The sequence below is a fragment of the Malurus melanocephalus genome, unplaced genomic scaffold (assembly GCF_030028575.1).
Source record: "Malurus melanocephalus ecotype Western Australia unplaced genomic scaffold, MMel_1.1 scaffold_58, whole genome shotgun sequence".
Classification (NCBI taxonomy): Eukaryota; Metazoa; Chordata; class Aves; order Passeriformes; family Maluridae; genus Malurus; species Malurus melanocephalus.
Window position 1 is genome coordinate 2,443,249 of NW_026623290.1, and position 18,525 is coordinate 2,461,773.

General features: G+C 40.3%; 1 protein-coding gene across 2 annotated transcripts in view; it reads left to right on the forward strand.

Annotated features, from left to right (window-relative positions):
• ARNT2 (aryl hydrocarbon receptor nuclear translocator 2) overlaps nucleotides 1-18,525 on the forward strand; it is an 85,233-nt gene that overhangs the window by 47,673 nt on the left and 19,035 nt on the right. For both annotated transcript variants that reach the window (XM_057365858.1, XM_057365857.1), the window contains 7 exons: nucleotides 2,644-2,746; nucleotides 4,646-4,711; nucleotides 5,085-5,170; nucleotides 12,039-12,115; nucleotides 14,027-14,161; nucleotides 14,883-14,957; nucleotides 17,560-17,711. In XM_057365858.1, the coding sequence (XP_057221841.1) occupies nucleotides 2,644-2,746; nucleotides 4,646-4,711; nucleotides 5,085-5,170; nucleotides 12,039-12,115; nucleotides 14,027-14,161; nucleotides 14,883-14,957; nucleotides 17,560-17,711 (694 nt within the window). The remainder of the gene's footprint in view (nucleotides 1-2,643; nucleotides 2,747-4,645; nucleotides 4,712-5,084; nucleotides 5,171-12,038; nucleotides 12,116-14,026; nucleotides 14,162-14,882; nucleotides 14,958-17,559; nucleotides 17,712-18,525) is intronic.

The following is an 18,525-nucleotide window of genomic DNA, read 5'->3' on the forward strand; positions in this document are numbered from 1 at the left end:
TGCTCGATTTATTAATCTGTAATTCATTATAATTCTCTATTATAATATATACATATCTATACAKATATATCYATATTATCTATATACATATATAATTATAATGATAATTCTATATATCTTTATTTAGCTATGATTAATSTATAATCCTTCCTCTTTTTAATAGAATTTGATCATAAGATTCTAATAACAAATGTTRTTGTTTGGTATCAAAATCTGTAGTACATTGGCAGAGCTCTGCAAGGTTGACACATGCACGCTGGACTGTTGAAACAAGCTGCTGAAAGAGCTTTGTCATAATATCAGGGCAGCAAACATTTCCCTGACTCACAAACCCCCTRCAGTGATTTTGTAAGTCAGGGCAAAATTTAGAACTCTGTTTRTTATATGGTACATATTTCAAAGACATTGCCAAACAAAAAGCTAAATTTAAAAACTCTGACTTTTGTTGTTGGGGGCTCCAGACATACCAAAGGAACATGTGTCAGCAATTTTAGACTTAGTGGCCACGTAATTGTGAAATATCCTTTTTTTTTTGTTTTGAAACAGATGCTCTTGGATGCTAAAAACAGAGAATTTTTAATTTGCTGTTTGAGTTACATTTACTGTCAGTGCTTTTTGATTAATATTAGCGTGTCTTCAAGAATTTGTATTGGAATGAAAGAAGAAAGTACAGAGAAAACAACTTTTCTTTTGCTTACGTGTATGACAAAGTTATTGTGCCCTGAGAATTGCTTTTAATGGTTGGATTTGACTGGCGTGCTCACATGGACGGCCAATGGTCCTGCAAATATATTCTGTCTTTATTTTCTTTTTTATATATTTCCCTCATTTGTGAATCAGTTTGCCTCCTGCCTAATGGCATTTTATTTCTCGAAATTGTCTGATTAGTTGAAGGGATGGGGAAATAGACTTTGACTATAGAAAATGAGAGAGAGAGAGAGAGAGAGACTGTGTGTGTTAAGGGAAGGGAAGTGTGTTAGAACTTCAGATCCATCCACATTGTGGTGTCAGCACAGCTGAGCTGGGAAATGTGCTGTGAATTCTTCCCAGCTCACACCTGAATCATAGACCAGGATTAATACATTGCCCAGTGCTTTAAATTCAAGCTCTTTTAGAAATTTCTTCCAGGCTTGTTGACTTCTTAACCATCTGGGATACACCTTGGGGATACACCAAAAGACATCTGACCTTCTCTTGGGAGGGGTGGCTTTCCTCCAGAAGGAATTTTCTGGAGTATACCTTAAAACAGAAATGCTGCTGCCTAATTCCTTATCTAAAACATTAATCTTTAAACTATTATGTGATGATTTCATTCCCATTCATGGATGGAAGTAAATATTTAGAGTAATTCTGAACTTAGTGTTTGGCAGTGGGTTTATTTCAGAACTTAATTTTTGGACAGAGACTTTTAGGTCAGTCTGGTGAGGGAGATTTAGAACATACTCTGCATGTTTTCTTTAATTCAGTACAGACAGAATAGGTACCTAATATTGCTGTAAACCTGGCTGGTTACAGCACAGTGAAGATGAGGTTTGTTTGGTGTCAGTTCCTGAGAGATRGCCACGTTAAACATGTGGCTTTGCTCATGTGTGGGCTGTCAGCACTGGTGGCTGGCATTAATTGCCTGGCAGCTGTTCACTGCATTTCTCTTGCCCACTGTCACTTTTGTGGCTGCTTCCAGCCCTTGAGCATTGTGGATCTGGGCCAGCGGGTCATTTCTAGTCTGTGCTGGATTTTGTACTCAGTCATCTCTGAGCACTTGAGCTGTAGCTGTGAAAATCTGTTTTTTGGTGATGAGCAGGATTCTGGGTGATACCCAKTGTCCTGCAATTTCTGGTCTGAACCTGTCTGTAGTAATTAGTCTTCTGTTTTAAATGAACAAAATAATCTGTTGCCCTCTTCCTACCTTTGCACCGCCTCTGTCCTGTCCTCTCTGGAGCTGACTTGGTGACTGTTGTCCCTTTTCTGAGCTCTGCCTGTGCTGTGTGATTCTGGGGGTTGTAGGGAGCAGGGTCTGGCATTGGATTTTACACAGGCTTATCTTGCTGTGTGGTGAATCAAATCATCTACTGATCTGTCTGAAAATTAACTGCAGAAACACCTTGGTCCTGTCAGCTTTGTGTCAACTTTAAAGGGGTTGTGCTGTTGTGACAAATCCTGTAAGTCTCATCATCAGGGAGGGAAGTTTGGTTTAACATGCATCTCCCCATCCTGACAGCTTTAACTGCAAGGTGCTGCTGTGGTGAGAGTGTTCKGGACAGGCACAGGCACAGGAGGAGCAGCTGGCAGGGGTTTGATGTGTGTTGTTTTATTCACAATTCTGGTAGAGAGTGGAGCAAGCGGTCAAGTCAAAAGCTGTGCCTGCTGTCRTTGCCTTGTTTGCCTCCAGGCATTTGACTCTGCCTTGGAAGCTGCTCTTGGGCCAGCCAGAAGAGCCATCACTGTAGTGACTCAGAGTTAGCTTTGCTGAAATGGTTCCTTAAAGCAGCACATCACTGATCCTCCCCTGTGAAACCAGCATTGAGCTTTTTTTGTTGGAATTTTTCCCCTAACTGGGCTGATGGCATTCAGCTTATAAACTTATCTTAGTTTCTAGTAAAAATTCATGTACTGAACACCAGTTACTCTCCCTGGCATTTCTAGGGCGAATCCTGGACTTGAAGACTGGGACAGTGAAGAAAGAGGGTCAGCAGTCCTCGATGAGAATGTGCATGGGATCCAGGCGTTCTTTCATTTGCAGGATGAGGTATGCACTTCCCCTGTATCCCATGATCTTCCAGCCCTATCTCAGATCAAACKTCAACCATTTTGTTGCATTATAATTTGATTACAAACCAAAGCTCTAATGACACACTCTCATGAAGCATTTCTAGAATATTTGCTTTTGGAACTGGAGTAAAACTGAAACCAGTCTTCCTTTACAGTTACTGACCAAACAGCACCTCACTGTAGTTATTCTGAGCAGTGTGGGCTGTAGGTTGCTTTTCCCAGAGAACTTCACCCTTGGAATGTCAGCCATTGTCTTTTCTACTRAAGTGACTCAAATCGACACTTTGGGAACAAAGCTTTCGCAAGTGTAATGAAAGCCCAGCTCTGTGTATTTTTTCAGCAAACCAATAATATTAAAAGAATCTTGAAGATAAACAGGAATTCAGTTGCAAACTTGCCAGCTATGTAGGAATTAACCTAAGCCTGGTATGAATTAACCAGATGTCAGCTGGCTGATGCTAGATAAATGAGTAATTGTTAGAGAGTTTTTAATTTGCAGTTTTCCAACTTCTGCGTTGTTTGGGGTTCTTTAAAGAGATTTCTCTGCCCAGTCCTTTTGCACTGCTCTTGTTTTAGTGCTAGCAGGTTAAAATGCCTGTTGCTATTGCAATGAATTTCTGCCTGTGGTTAGGAGGGGAAAGTACATARTTGCATCAGTAGGCTGTGTCCAGTATCAATGCTGAAAACAGCAAATGCARAATTCACTCTAGAATGAAACACACAGAGCAAAATATTGGACATATTAAAGTACAGATAACTGCACTTTGGTTATGTGCTGGATTTTTTCCAGTCGTGTGAGGGTGCTGAATGTGTGGATCTTGTAAGGTGTTTATATTCTTTATACCTGCAAGATCAGAATTCCGAGCTGTAGGATCTTTTCCCCCTTAACTGGGAGGGAAGAAATGCAGCCCAGCAGGGCAGCACTGAGAACATTGCTTTTTCTTCCTCCCAACATCATGTTAGGAGCACTTGTTTGTGCARAGAACACCAGGCCTAATGTCCTGTTTGCAGTTGTTCCCCAGCTTTCAAAACAACTCAGATTGCAGTTACTTCCCAGCCCTCTGATTCTGTAAACTCCAGTGCATGACAGTGATATTACACATGCCAGTAACCCCACTGTTTTTGTATTTCTAAATTTTATTTTAGTTGTTCATTCCTTCTCCTTGGCAGTGACTGATAAGAAAAAAAAAATAAAGGAATAAAAAGAAAACTTTCTGGGAAGAATGAGCCTCAGATAATGTGAACYTTCCTTGTGATTGCTTCTTTTATTGTAGTTATTATTTTCCCATTGAAAATGAACTGCTTTTACCCTGCAAACTATTTMCTCAGCTTCAGATGGATTGTTGAAATTATACAGTTAGGCATACTTACAAATATCACAAAATACTCATGAACAAGTGTTAAAGTTTCTTGACAGTGTAAATAGTTTGATCTTGCAAACATTGTCTTAATGTCTACAAACATTGTAGCTGGTGTGTGGCAGTGGAATTTTTCTGTCCAGGGAAGCTCCAGGAACCCKGAGATTGGTTTGTGTGGGAGTCTGACATATTTTTCTCTAATGTTTTATGGTATTTTGAAATGTGTCTGTCTTTTAGCCACCACTGGGATATCAATTTCAAACGGTCTTTGGGTTGGGGGAGTGTGGAAGGGAATCTTTCTCCAGTCTCTTTCATTTTTCTAAAATAAGGAAAATATTKGTAGCACACTTAAAAAGTTCAGCTTTATGTTCTAAGAAAACACAACTATGCAGCTTTTTGGCAGAACTAAATATCCATTATTGTCTACTTATATATGGTAATTAAGATCTCAAAATGCATTTTTGTTGTGTGTARTTACATTCATTTTTGAACCTTTTACAATATGAATTTGCTTTTAGGTGTGGAAATGCTCCTCTGGATCATTTGCCTCTGAACAGAATAACCACCATGAGAAAAAGATACAGGTACTGTCACTTCATTTACCACAAAGCAGCTGTGGTTGCCCTTGGCACTCTCATTTGCCACTGGGCTAATGCCCACTGCAGGAGTGTTTCCTGGTCCTGCACACAGTGGATCTTTTTTGAAAACAAAATCCCTTTGCACATCTCACTGAAATTCTTTATCTTACACCAGCTTCATCTCTAAATTAATCTTCAGTATCTTTCTCAGAGAAATATCAGAGAAAATAAGCCCAGCTTGAATAGCAACATAACAGAGCTGGAGGTGTGCAGAGCTCTAGGTTGGCACTTGGGTGTTTCCAACATAACTTACAAATACCGGTAAATTGTTGGTAGTCACAATTTGAAACAATAAAGCTATTGTTTGTTGTTCATTTAGGAATGGCCTGGGCCCAGTGAAAGAAGGTGAAGCACAGTATGCTGTTGTCCAYTGCACTGGCTACATCAAGGCTTGGCCACCAGCAGGTTTGTGTCCCTTGTGGAAGGTGGTGTGCACCAAACTGTCCTTGGGACAGCTGAAAMCCTGGCTCAGGTTTCCTTGCTGCTAGAAAAATGGGAATTTCAATGGGGTAACTGATTAAAGCTCACCTTGAAAAGCTTTTGATATGAACAAATCAGCTGTTGTTACTCAATTTTTTGTGGGACACCCTTCTCAATTACATTGTCGCAGAGCAACTGTAGCATTTGCCATTAATGCAGGATTCCAGCAAATGGGACCAAAAGTTTTCAACCTGATAMAACAACATAAAAATGGTCTGATTTTAAAAAGATGGACACAAAGCACTCTAGTATCTCTAGAAAACACCATTTAATGCTTTTACACTCATGTACTGTGCTGCAAGCACCTGTATATGACAATGTGCAATTTCAGTTCAGGCACATGGGTGTTCACAGTGGTGAGAMTGTTCAGTATTTGTGATAAATTCTCTTTTGAGGCTGTTTTTTCTGGGAATTGTGTCTTGGCATATGGCTTTGATCTACGGAGAAAAACATTTACCTGCTGGAACTCAGTGTTACATATGGGAATATTTACCTTTGAAAMATTCAGAGRGGAGACAGTGGAGCTCATCCAGACCTCATTTTGAGCSGGGTTACTCGACCTTGGCGTTTGCAGGAGTTGAAGAGTTTGTTTACAATGTGACAGTGCCTGCTGGCATCAATCAAACCAGGAGCTGTCCTGCYCCTTTGTGGTTGAACACCTCGGCCATAAATCACATTGATGCAGGGATTATGAGTCCTAAGAGGTGGTTTGTACCAAATGTGTGCAGATACCAGCACGCAGATGTGAACTTCTTGTTGGTTTTCTGCTGAAATGCGGTTTTGGAAGCAGAAGAAAACTATGCTTTAATAGGAGTCAAGATGTTTCAATTTTGCTTCTATCTCAAAAGAGTGAGAGCACCGTGTGTGTAAAGTGCTCTGAAAATAGATTTTTTTTTTCTTTTTGCTTTCTTCCCCAAAGAGATTTACTTTCCTATTGGTAATTCCAAACATAATTACATTCCTCGTTGATATACAGGAGCTCTCCTCAGGAAGGTGTAGGTTAAGTAAGATTTTGTTTAGTTTGAATAAGGGATGCAGCGTGTTATGGGATGTTTAAAGAGGTCTGACTGTTCAGGGGTGTGTTGAGTTGCAGATGGTCAGGACTAGGTCCTGGCATTGGCAGTGTTTATCCTTCAGCCAGCAGGTCTGCAGGACAGGAGCGTGGGATTAGAAGGATTTTGTGGATTTTTGGGTGCCCAGTGGCCAGGGATCAATCCCGTTGCAAATCCCATGGGTGTTGGTGAGGTCTTTTCCCCACTCTGCTTTCCCATGCCTGAGAGCCTCTTTAATCTTCAGTCCTCATTACTTTATGGGAAGCTTTTATTTGACTGAAGGTCAAATGGGAGTTTTGTCCCTTGTGCCTCTGTCCCTCTCCAGTGTCCTGKTGCCTTTCCAGAAGGAGGAATCCTGTCAGGACTTTGCAAAGACAATCCAGCCCACTTCTACTTGCCATTCTCACAGTGCATTCTCTTCACCCTTGTGACTTTTCTCTGCAGTTGTTCATGTTTTCACTTTGCTTCTCCAGATGTAGGTCACTGGCACTATTCATTCTTGTTTCAGACAAGATTGTAGTGATGGATAACACAATATTTCCTGGCTTGCCTGGCAGTGTGGGACACAGCATCCTTCTCTTTTGTGTGGGGCAYCCTGCAGGCATCCTAAGTCACCTGGAATAAACAGATACACAGACCWGCTGCCTTTTTCTCAGTTGTCAGCTGCTGATCTTGCTTTGAATTGGGTGATGTTTCAATTAGGAATATCAAGTTCCMTCCTATTTCTGTTGCTTTAGCTTATGACTGTTACTGTTCCCCAAGTGCATGTTTCTGTGTTTAGTAATGTTGGATTTCATCCCATTTCTATTACTCCACTTCTGAGAATCACATGGTGCTCCCTTATGATATCCCAGCTCTCCTCCACAAYGTTAATGCCTCCAAACTATAGCACAATCCTGAGGGATGGTTTTGATTTTGACAGCCTTGTGTGGAATYTCAGTGGTCTTTTATGTTACCATCCAAATTGTTACTCATGTTAGTCACGTCTGAGTGCCTTTTTCAGAGCACATAGCACTGATTTGGGGTTTTTTTCATGAGTGTTTATTTGCCCTCCAGTCTTCCCCACTTTGTGTTGGTGACTGTCATGTATCCATTGACTTTCAGAGTTTAATGGGAATATCTATGGGCTAGATTTTYCCCCTATATGTTTGAGTAGATAAGTGACAACATCACTGCATTTGTTCTCATTTCCAGTGATAATCCAACCATAATCTGCAAAGCAAATGAGATAACCACAGCAGTAATGGAATTTGCCAAGGCTTCTCTACTCTRTAATAAAATTACTTTGTTCAAATCAGCAAGCCCTGCATTGTCTCTGGATTCTTAGGAATAAATGGGCTTGTGCTAAATCACAGCTGCTTAAAAATTCCACGATCGAAAAGATAATTTTCATTTATTTTTCTATTGCCAAGTGGACACTCTAATGTAAACTSCAGATCCTTTTCTTTCAAAGCATGCAGCTTGTCGTGCATTATATAGTTAATATAAAATACAAAGTGTACTTTCATAAGCAAAAGGACAAATATTATCAAATGCCCTTAGTCTGCACTTTGTCTCATTTGGTTAGCACTTGGTATTTTCTCTTTCTGGGTTGAATTGCATTGTCTGTGGCCAGTGTTAAGTTGTTTTAGTCCACGTGGATAAAACCATCTGTGTTGATACAGAAGTACCCAGTCCTGCTCTGGGATCATTACTAGTGGGGCAGACAATTTGACAGTGCTGCTGCAGTGAGGAGTCTGTGCAAATCTGAGGTAATCTGAGTACTTCAAGCAGGTGAAAATGAGTAACCTACAGACAGCTGGTGGCATATTTTAGGGACTGGGTTTGTTGTGTTAATGCTCAGGTTCAGCATGAAAACACTTTTACATCTCCAGTTTACCTTTGGAGCAGCAGGGCTCATGTACTGGCAGACCATCTCCAGCCCCTTTTTCACTGAGAAAGGGGAGAAAAAAACACAGGAAGCATCATGCATTGCCCTCAGTTCAGTCTGTGTGTTAATGTTCTGTTCATTTTCCTCCATTGTGCCTAAAAAGACAGATAAAATTAAGATGCCAGGCAAAACCTGGCATAAGACACCTACACACTCATATCCACATGGATTTTATRTGTTATCCTCAAGTAATCAGGTGGGAAAGTCAAAGGAAAGAGGAGTCAGRTATTCAGATGGATGTTCCAGCCAGTCCTGTTGGGTGTTTGAATGAATAATGAGAACAAAGCACTGAATTATTTCAAATGAGGTAAAAGGACCTTGTTTGAAACTCTGTGAGCAGCAATTCCAGCCTTTGTCCCTCTGTTCCCAGCAAAGCAGCACACATAGAACTTGTGATCCTCAGCCTAGACAGTGCTTCATGTTCATAACCAGTCATAAAACTGAGAAGTGCTGAGCTTCTCCTGGGCTTTTTTCCCGTTTTTAACTTAAGCAAGATTTGCTTTTCTTCTGTGTTTTTTTCACCTCTGAATATCTCATTCCTGGAAGGAAATGAGTCTTCTGTGGTCCATATGATATTTTCCTAATAGGTTTGTTTTGGTTTTTGGTTTTTTTTTTCATGCCATAAGATTTGTTGGAGAGAGAAGATAAAGTCTGTCAGGATGTTGGTAGATTTCTGTAAATCAAAGCCAGGATCTGCAGAAAAACACATAGTGAAGGAAAGACTCAGATACATGTTTCGAAAACATCCAATAAAAAGTCACTGAATAATGTTAAATTCAGATAATGTTGAAATCTTTTTTTAATCTTTGGTTAAAAAAGAAACATTTTAGTCTTCCAAGTCAGACTTACGGTAACATCTTAACCACAGCATGCCAAAGCTGTTAGGTTATTTTAAAGTTTTAGCCAAAATCTGGACATTTGTGCAAAGTACTCCCTTGTCCAATACAAAACAAAATAGTTGCTTGAATATTCCTTGCCGTGCTGTCATCTTTAAGGCTTTATTTATTTTTTTAAAGAAAGATGAAATTAGTTTTTATTGGGATTTTTCATGAGATTTTTATCCTTGGTATGCTCTCCACAGTTTTTTTTTGTGCAAGCCTTTTTCCATTGTTTTGTATGGGAGATAAAGTCACACAGTGCAGTTCTTCCCTGGCAAGTAACTCAAAAACAGTTCTGATGGAGACAAGCTTTAACAGGGGATTGGTAGTGAYCACTGGACACTCAAATTCCATCTTTCTAAAGAATTATAAATAATTTGTTTTAGTGTCATGAAATAAAACCATAAATCCACTAGCGTTGTTCTTTGACAGAAAATACGGGGCAGAAGGGTAGAGGAGGAAGGCAGAAAATTAAGCATTTCTATTGTTAGAGCCAACTGGAAACTCATTGGGAAAACGAAAAAGTTCCTTAAATCCACCCCAACACATGCTGCTGCCCTGTGGGAAGCTTTTTGCTGGTGTAAAGGACTCTTGGAAATTCAATCTAACCTCTGACAGCACAGCATTCTATTTGTGATGCTCAGTTGCAGCTTGGCCGTGCCAATTGTTGATATGAACTCAGGCAAGCCCAGCRCTGTGTTTATTATTGGAGAAGGGTGTATATTTGGTGTTGGGAAATAAAGCCTCTCRCAGGGTTACACACAAAGAATGTGAAGAACTGCAGTGTGTTTGTTTTGTTGATGCCCCCTGAAGATCAGTTTTGTGGCTGCATTCCTCCAAGCTCTCATGACYTTTTTTGGAGGTGATGATGGTACTGGTTGATGTTAAGGAGCAATATTAGGTTGTGTTAAGAGCTGGACAAAGAGGTGTTGGACAACAGGAAATGTGCTAAAGCAAATGTAAATCTCATCTACAATTGCACCTTCCCATATAAACACACCCAGAGTGTGGAATATTTGAAAATATCAGCTGAAGAATAAAGAAAATAATTTTTCTCTCTGAAATGGCTGCCAGTAATAGCACCTGCATTGCAGAGAAGCAATCATTTTGTCATATTTTTTCTCTAGGTGCTTTAGGAAGGGGTTTGCAGTCCACTAGGTCATGTATTGATTAATTCCAGACAGATTGGTTTTTATTCACACCGTGTCYAGTGGCATAACCCACTTAATACATTTTCTGGTGTGCTGTACARTCTAAATGTAATCCATCTTGGACAAAAGGAAAAAAAAAAATTAGAACAACAGCCTCCTTTTGTAAACAGTGACATCAGAAGTAATGTTTCTTAGCTGTGTTTAATTTTGGAGGTTGTTTATGTTACTTTGATTTTATTTGAGCAGTAGCAAGCATGGACCAAGTTCCTAAAAAGGAAAGCATTGTTGAAAGCTGCAGAGAAAAAGAGATTTTGCACAGCGGAAGCTGTCCAGCTGTATCTTTGCTGTCCTTTGCAATACTCTGTGCCACTAAGGAAATGACTGCAAAAGCTTTTGAGGTCAAGGGAATATACCTGAAATTTGTCCTTTTCAAGTGRAAAACTCCATTTGAAAGGGATCTTTTGGTTAAGGTTATCAACTACAGTGCCTAGAGTTGTGTCCTTAAAAGAGCACTTGTTAGATGGGACAATAATGCTYCTTATTTGTAAAACTCTTGAGACACCTTGATAAAATTCTAGTTATTCATAGGGRACTGCAAAAGTGTTGTGCCCCCCAGATTGGGAAATTAATTGAAGAACAAGTTTGAATGTGTTACACAAGAACATGGGGCATTTTCTTTCCTACTTTGTTTATTTTATTTTGTTACATAGTTCAAAAAAATAGGGCCAGAAAATACCTGTAGAGTGCTATTTGCAAACTGATTGTCAGATAAGAATAAATTATTTTGATACAAAATGACATCCTTAGAGATGGCTCCAGTTCATTCAGCAGCATTTTCAGAGGTGTCATTAAGAAAGGGATGGACTGTCATCCTCTGCACTGTCCAAAGATTGACTTACACTGGGGATTATAAATTTAGAGAATAAAGTGGTTGTTGTTTCAGAATTGGTAGCTGCTTTGCACTTTTAAGTGCTTCTCAAATGATTCACTGCCTGTTATGACCAAATTCCTTAAAAATCATTGTGAAAGAGTTTACAGATCACTTAAAACAGGGCAGTGGTGTCACTCCTGGAAGACGTTTCTGTGAGTGTTTTATACGAACTTGGTATCTCAATACTCCAGTTGGGAAACAGCCTTAACTAAAGGCAAATAAGCAGTAATCTGAATGTTCCTATTTATGAAGCACTGAGATGGAAAATAGTACACATGTATGTTGTGAAATTACTCCTGTGTTTGTAGTAGTTACTCCTGTTACACAACCGGAACGAGCACTGTTAGCAAAGCGTTTTTGTGTCTTTCAACGTAACGGCCCAGGTTTAGTTATACAAAAAAGCAAAACCAGCTGTTGAATATGAGCACAGAATTAGTTGGTTTTTTTTAAGGCTCATTATAAACTATTATTCACAAAGAAAACTGAACATAATGTGCATTCACTGACCATATKAAGTGACCCCGTGGTTCCATAACATGCTGGTGGAGCAGCACTCATGGAAATRTTAACGTTCATCTCAGTGAATAATGGGATTTTAATATCTGCTTTGTCTTCAGCAGCCAAAATTGTTGTGGTTGGTGTTGTGCATATGTGTCTGAGGTATGTAGGATTGAGCACAACTGAGAAGGATCGTCTGATCTGAACCCAGAAATAAAGACTGAATCCTAGAGRAAAAAATAAGGTTATTTTGTAAGACATAGAGCATCTAGAAAAGTACAGAGCCAGGAGAGCAGCATCTCTGTTTATCCCAATTTCCTGATTATAACAGTATTTGTTATCATTTACTCCAGGAATGACTATACCAGAAGAAGATGCTGATGTGGGACAAGGTAGTAAATACTGCCTCGTGGCAATAGGAAGGCTTCAGGTAATGCCAGTCTTTCCATACATAAACTATTTCTGAAAGCATGATCACTCTTCTGCTTCAGTTATAAAAGTTTTACACACTATTTTGSTACTAGAGTGTCACTTTTAAACTGCTTCATTTTATAAAGTGCCTTGATGTCTTTGCAGTTAGTGACTTTCTAAAACATGCCAACAGAGGGAAATGGAACAGTGATTTTGGTGCATTTGTGTTTTAATCCAGTAACAGCAGCAGAGATGCTCCTGCACATGAGTGTGTGCAGAGCTGCCATTCTTTGGGATGTAGGGCTGGCATTCTGTGGGCAGTGAGAAACATGGCAGTGCAGGTGCTGCAGGTGGGGTTAAAGTGCCTCCCAAAGCAGTGATATGCTCCTGCCATTTGCCCATTCATTCTCTCTCTCTGGCTAATCAACTGCTTGAAAAACTGTGATTGCAGGAGTTATTGTGAAAATGGTAAAGTAGTCAAGAGGCACTTCAGAAATCATGGCTTTATTCTCAGCACGTATTGTGTTGTGCATTCAGATGAGATGTGAGCTGAAGGAGCTGGGAGAATAAAATTTTACTTGGTTTTTTGTGCAGACGGTTGCAATTCCTGCAGTGTGTTTCCTTTGTGCATTGCTGAGCAGAGTTCAGCAATCTGAGCTGAAACAGTCGAGGTGAATCTCCTTCACCACAGCAGGGATGCTGATTTTKATATTCCTGCTCTGGGAATTGTGCCATGGGTGACATGTTTGAGCCTCTTGCACGATCTCCTGCACTCGCTGCCATCTGCTAGGAGGGCAGAGCCTCCTGCTGCCAAGGTGGAGTGACCCTTTCACGGGTGCCAAACCCATCTCACCTGAGCTGAGCACCCTGCAAGTGTTGGCATTCCTGCAGARTGGCTCTCCATGGCCATGGCAGAGCTGCAGAAGTACTGCAGGATGGTTTYTAGGTTAATCATGCTTTCATAATCAAGAGTAATATATTCCACTAATGGAAAGAAGGAGGTTTTGAGGGGTTYATATGTTACAGCTTCCAAAGAAAGATGATTTCCAAGTAATGTAACAACGTCTGTTACATTAGAAGAGCCATTGGGATGTGAGGAAGAGCAGGAGGAGGCTCTGTGGTGGGTTAAATCACAGAGGAGTCAGGGTGCACRAAATAAAAACTCTTGTTCTGTAACAGCAGGTTGAAGTCTTGCATATGRTTAACTGGCTAATCAGCTCTAAGTTAGCAGAAAAAGAGATTTTGCTCATTTTGCACTGTTAGCAGAGAGCTCTGGAAGTAAGGAAACCAATGGTCTCACGTGTAGCTCCAGTAGGAAAGAATGGATGTGAAGTGGCCTGATAGCACAGATTTCAGGCAGAGAGCTGAAAATGCATTGTTCTCTCTGGTGASAATTGAGAAATATGTAGAGAGCTGTGATTTTTGTTATGAGCAACCACTTGCTGGTGTAATATCCCCTACCTCAGCCTCTGGAGGACTTGGTTCAGACTCTRTGGATGTTTCAGGTGAGATTCATGTCACCTGAAACATGAGTTTTAGGAGCAGCCCTGTTGGTTATGTCTGCAGATAATGGGTTGGGTTCCTGTTCTAAAATGAGAGGACTGCAGTGTCCTCTGCAAGTCTCTCATTCTTGGTTGGCAGAGACAGGAACCACCGTGTGCTGCACAGGGATGAATGCAGCTGGACTCACATCCTCACTGTATCCTCCTTCTGGGCAGCTCCTGGTGTGTTTGTTCCTCTGCTGTGTTGTTAACAGATGCCATGGGGTGAGATATTTGCCCTGCAGAGCGGCCCAAAGGCTGCTCTGTCATTATCTGTGCTGTTGCTTTATTGATGATTGCCCTCAGTAGTTAGCCAGCAGATTCTGTTCTTCAGCTGAGGAATCCAGTTTGGCTGGAGGTGACWGTTTTGTGTCCTTCCTTGGCCCCAGGTGACCAGCTCTCCAGTGTGCATGGACATGAATGGCATGTCTGTCCCCACGGAGTTCCTGTCCAGGCACAACTCTGATGGAGTCATCACCTTCGTGGACCCACGGTGCATCAGTGTCATTGGCTACCAGCCCCAGGTCTGTGACCACTGCCACGTGGAGAATGGGCTGAGCTAAYGGAGAAAATTCCATTTGCAAACAGCAAATATTGGTAGCTGATAATTCATACATCATGCACTGTTTTTCTTTGCTGTCCGTGCCTCTCTTTATACCTTTAAATCTGATTAAAATTCTAACAGCAGCGTGCTCTGAACCTTGCACAGCTTTCCATGAAGACATTTCTGTGATAGAAAGTTAACAGGGCTTGGAGAGAGTTTTAGTCCTGTAGACCTTTGATTCTGCCAGTCTCTTGAACAGTAAGCAAACATAATTTACAGCATCTATTTTCCTTTAGGCTTACATCTGCTCCTCTGAACAGGAGGCTAATACAGAGCTGAGTGGAATAGTAAATGAGCCACAGCTCTCCCTCCCTCAGATGGCTCCCAACAGTTGCAATTTAGAGGSAAAAGTAATTCCTTGTTCATTTGCTTTTCAATATATTTTTAATAGCTTTATAATAACTGCTTTTACAAAAATTAGTGCCATAAAGTAAGCTGTRGTAGTGGATGTCACCAGGATTGGAAAATCACTTAAATATTTTTATAAAAACGTGATGCCTACAAATGCAGTTTGTGTGGTTCATCCCTGATTAACTGAGTTAAGGGTGGTAGATGTTGTGTCTGCAAGAATTGCTTGTAGATCAGCACACRGATTTGTGTTGTGGTTTGGGATTTTTACACATCTTTACGTTTTATTYCAGGATCTTCTCGGAAAAGATATTTTAGAATTCTGCCATCCTGAAGATCAAAGCCATTTGCGAGAGAGCTTCCAACAGGTRCTGTGTCCTGCTCCTTTTGTTCAATACTTTATTATTTTGTTATTATTTTGACCACAGAAGTAGTTTTTATTTTGTAAAGGTATTTCTTTTGTTTTATGGAGGAGAAGGCTGTGGCAAGATACAAAAGTATTGGTCAGTTAGCAGTTCAGGTAGTTTGAACTGCAGCATGTGTTAACAGTATATTCAGAAATAAATATATATTTTGTTTGCCTTTTATAAAARAAAATAATTTTTGCTGCACAGGATGAGCTGTTCTGGAGATACCTGTGTTGATCCCACTATGTTAAGTGGTAACCAAAACTATTTACCTTGCAAGGTGAGCTGTTGATTTGGAAGATCTTCCATCCCTCTGTGCACTGGATTGTTTGTAACCGAGTTCTCTGCCAGCACAGATGATTTTTGATGTACTGTAAAGGAGCTCCTTGTACATGGAGCTTTCAGCTCTAATTCCTTGTACATGGAATTTTCAGCTCTAATTCCTTGTACATGGAATTTTCAGCACTAATTCTTTGTACATGGAACTTTCAACACTAATTCCTTGTACAGTAGCAGTATGATTGGGGCTGTTATTTCCATCATGCAATAAATGGCTGAAGTAAACAGTCTTTGCTTTCACCAGGTGGTTTTTATTTCCAAAGGGTATAAGAAAGTAAAGTTTAATCACTGGCTTTGAAATTTTTGGTGCTGGTTTGTTTGTGTGCTCTGTCCTAAGACAGTTCAGGTTTTTCCCACCAGTGATCTCTCTGCTTTATATATTATTACAGAATTACTGTTTGCTTAATGGAGGTTTTAATGTAACAGATCACTGCCATGTGTTTTATTATTGTTAGTTTGGACTTAGAAATCTCTTAATTAAAAAGGTAACTGTGATTTCAACTAAACTCTTTTTCCTTTTTTTTTTTTCTAAAGCCTGAAAACCTGACACTTCTAATTTGCTGACAGTGTCAGAGCCAGAGTGCTGTGTAACAGAGGAGGGAGGGAGGGTTTTGCAATTTTTGGTCGATTGCCAGTGCCTATCTCAGAGTTTTACTTCCTCAGGAAGATAAATTCATTCATCAGGGTGGGAAAAATCAGGCCAGAGTAAGATATTCTCAAGGCTGAGATGAACAAACACAGATTAATATCAAAGAGTCCAGCATACAGCTGGTGGGTACCCAGTGGGACACTTTCAGATTKCACACTTCTACACCAGCTCTGTGGTTTCTACCCTGGGTGTGGTAGCAGAAAATTGCTGATAAAAGAATGTCGCTCAGTGAACTCAGAAAAACCCTGTAAAAGCATTTAAAAAACCCCAATAAAACCAGCCAAATGTCATTTACTTCAGTATGATTTTAAACTTTCCTGGGCTTTGCTAAAGTTTGTTGTGTCTTCTGTTTGCATTCCTTCCATTTAATCCTATATCCAGTTGATCAATTTGAAATGCAAACCTCTGAAGAAAACAGGATTGGCACATTTTTCTTAATCCAGTTGCTTGTCCATAAAGACAGAGGGTAAATAGTGGCACTTCTGCTATTAGAGTATACAGGCTGCAGATAGCTAATAAAAAGTGAATTCCAGATGTTAAAGATTAAGAATCCACAAGATGTGGCATTTATTTGCAGTAGACCTTCCCTTTCCTTCCTTGAGGCAGCCCTGAGATAGCTTGGTGGAAAAGCTATAAAATACAGAGATAGGCCAGGTGAGTGCCAGCTGAATRATTTAAAACCGTGGAAGTTTTTTCTGGCTTTAACCTGAGATTGTTGAGTAACACATAAAATGCAGTTGCATTTCTTTGAATGTACTTTGATTGGCTGCTGCTTAATCCTCACTTGATGCCTGACTGAACAAAGGTTCAGCTACCAAACCTCACATCTGAATTTTTAGTTATAATGTAGTTCTAAGTGGGCTGTGCAAGCAAAGAATTTGCCCTGTATTTTCATTAATACTGTTAAAATGGACAGTGATTTATTTCTCCATTCAAACACTGTCTCACTCTTTTATTTTTCTTATGAACCCAGAAGAGYTTCTTTTTAGCAATTTGCCATCCTGGAGAGTCTTTTGATGTGTTTGAGGCAGGAGGTGGGGACAAGCCCCTGATGATTTCTAAAAAAACAAAAAAAATAAACACCGTTGTGTTTAAGCATTTTCCTAAAGGTTGTTGCTGATTTATCACATATATTAAATGTATAGCTGGGTATCCAAGGAGAGAAGCAGACAACCTTAAAATGGCTTTTCTTGTAGGCTTTGSTTTAGCTGCAGTGATTGGTTTATGGTTTACTTATAAACATTTAGAAGATCCTCAGTTTGGTTTCTGTCAGTCTCTTGGTATTACACATTAAAACATTCTTAAAGATTCTGTGTTGAGATAACAGCATGATCTGATGTCCTGGATCTGTATTCTTCTTATAAACAGACTGGAAAATGGCATTTTATGTGACAAAGCATGAGGATTTCAATCAGAAGGAAATAGCTGTAAACAGAGATAGGATTAAGAATTTCTCTGCTGTGTCCGTAGCTTTYTGTAATTCAGGTTTAAAATGTAGCAGTTGCTGCTGTTGAGTGTTCATTTGCCCAGCAGGAAGCAATCTCCTTTTATTAACCTTTCCAAATGGCTTTGCAGGTGGTGAAGCTGAAAGGTCAGGTGCTGTCTGTGATGTATCGTTTTCGCACCAAAAACCGCGAATGGATGCTGATCAGAACCAGCAGCTTCACATTCCAGAACCCTTACTCYGAYGAGATCGAGTACATCATCTGCACCAACACCAACGTCAAGTATGTGCCTTTTTGGGTGCTCTCCTGCCTGGTTTTGAAGGAATTCTGATCATTCTTTTTGGCTGTAAAGCAAATCCTGTTTTTTTAATCGATCCCTCTGTTTGTCTCTCCAGCGCAGGCTGTAACAGGGTTTTTCTGCATCAGGAGATCTCCCAGGGTAGCTGTTTATCTGTGTCATTATCCTGTGATGCTGCCAGGGCCTGGCTGCTCTGGGAGGGAAACGTCACTTATCTGTTATGTCATTAGACAAGGCCATTGATCTCAGTCCAGGCTGCCTTGAGCTAATGCAGAGCTTCCAGCAGCACAGCAGCTGTCCTGATACTGCAGGAAGGTTGGCCTGACTCCTGAGCCAAAAGAAAATTCMGTGTCCCTGTTCATTGTGATCATACCATTCTGCAGTTCTGGGCTCTTCTGCCTGAGCTGTGTCCACTCTGATGACATAACGAAGCTGGCAAAAATGATTTCCTGGTAGGTTTGAGTGGGAAGGGTTCCCACTTTAGATTTAATATTTAGATCTGATAGAATATCCCTAAGTATGGGGATGATCCAACTCCTTATCTTAAGAGGGAAATGAAAACATCCTGTCTTGGAATTAATATTTTCAGAAATCCTTTGGCCTCTTAGGAGGAGGTCATGCTCAGAKTTGGTGGAGGTTCATCACCATGGACTGAGCAGAGATGCTTTTGGAGCCTGCTGAGTTCTCAGCCAGGSACTGCAGATGCTAATCCAGCCTTGATTGCTTTATAGTGTGGGGTTTTTTTAATAAATGTTTCTTCTTTCCAACATAAACTTTAATCTATTCCCAAAACTAAAT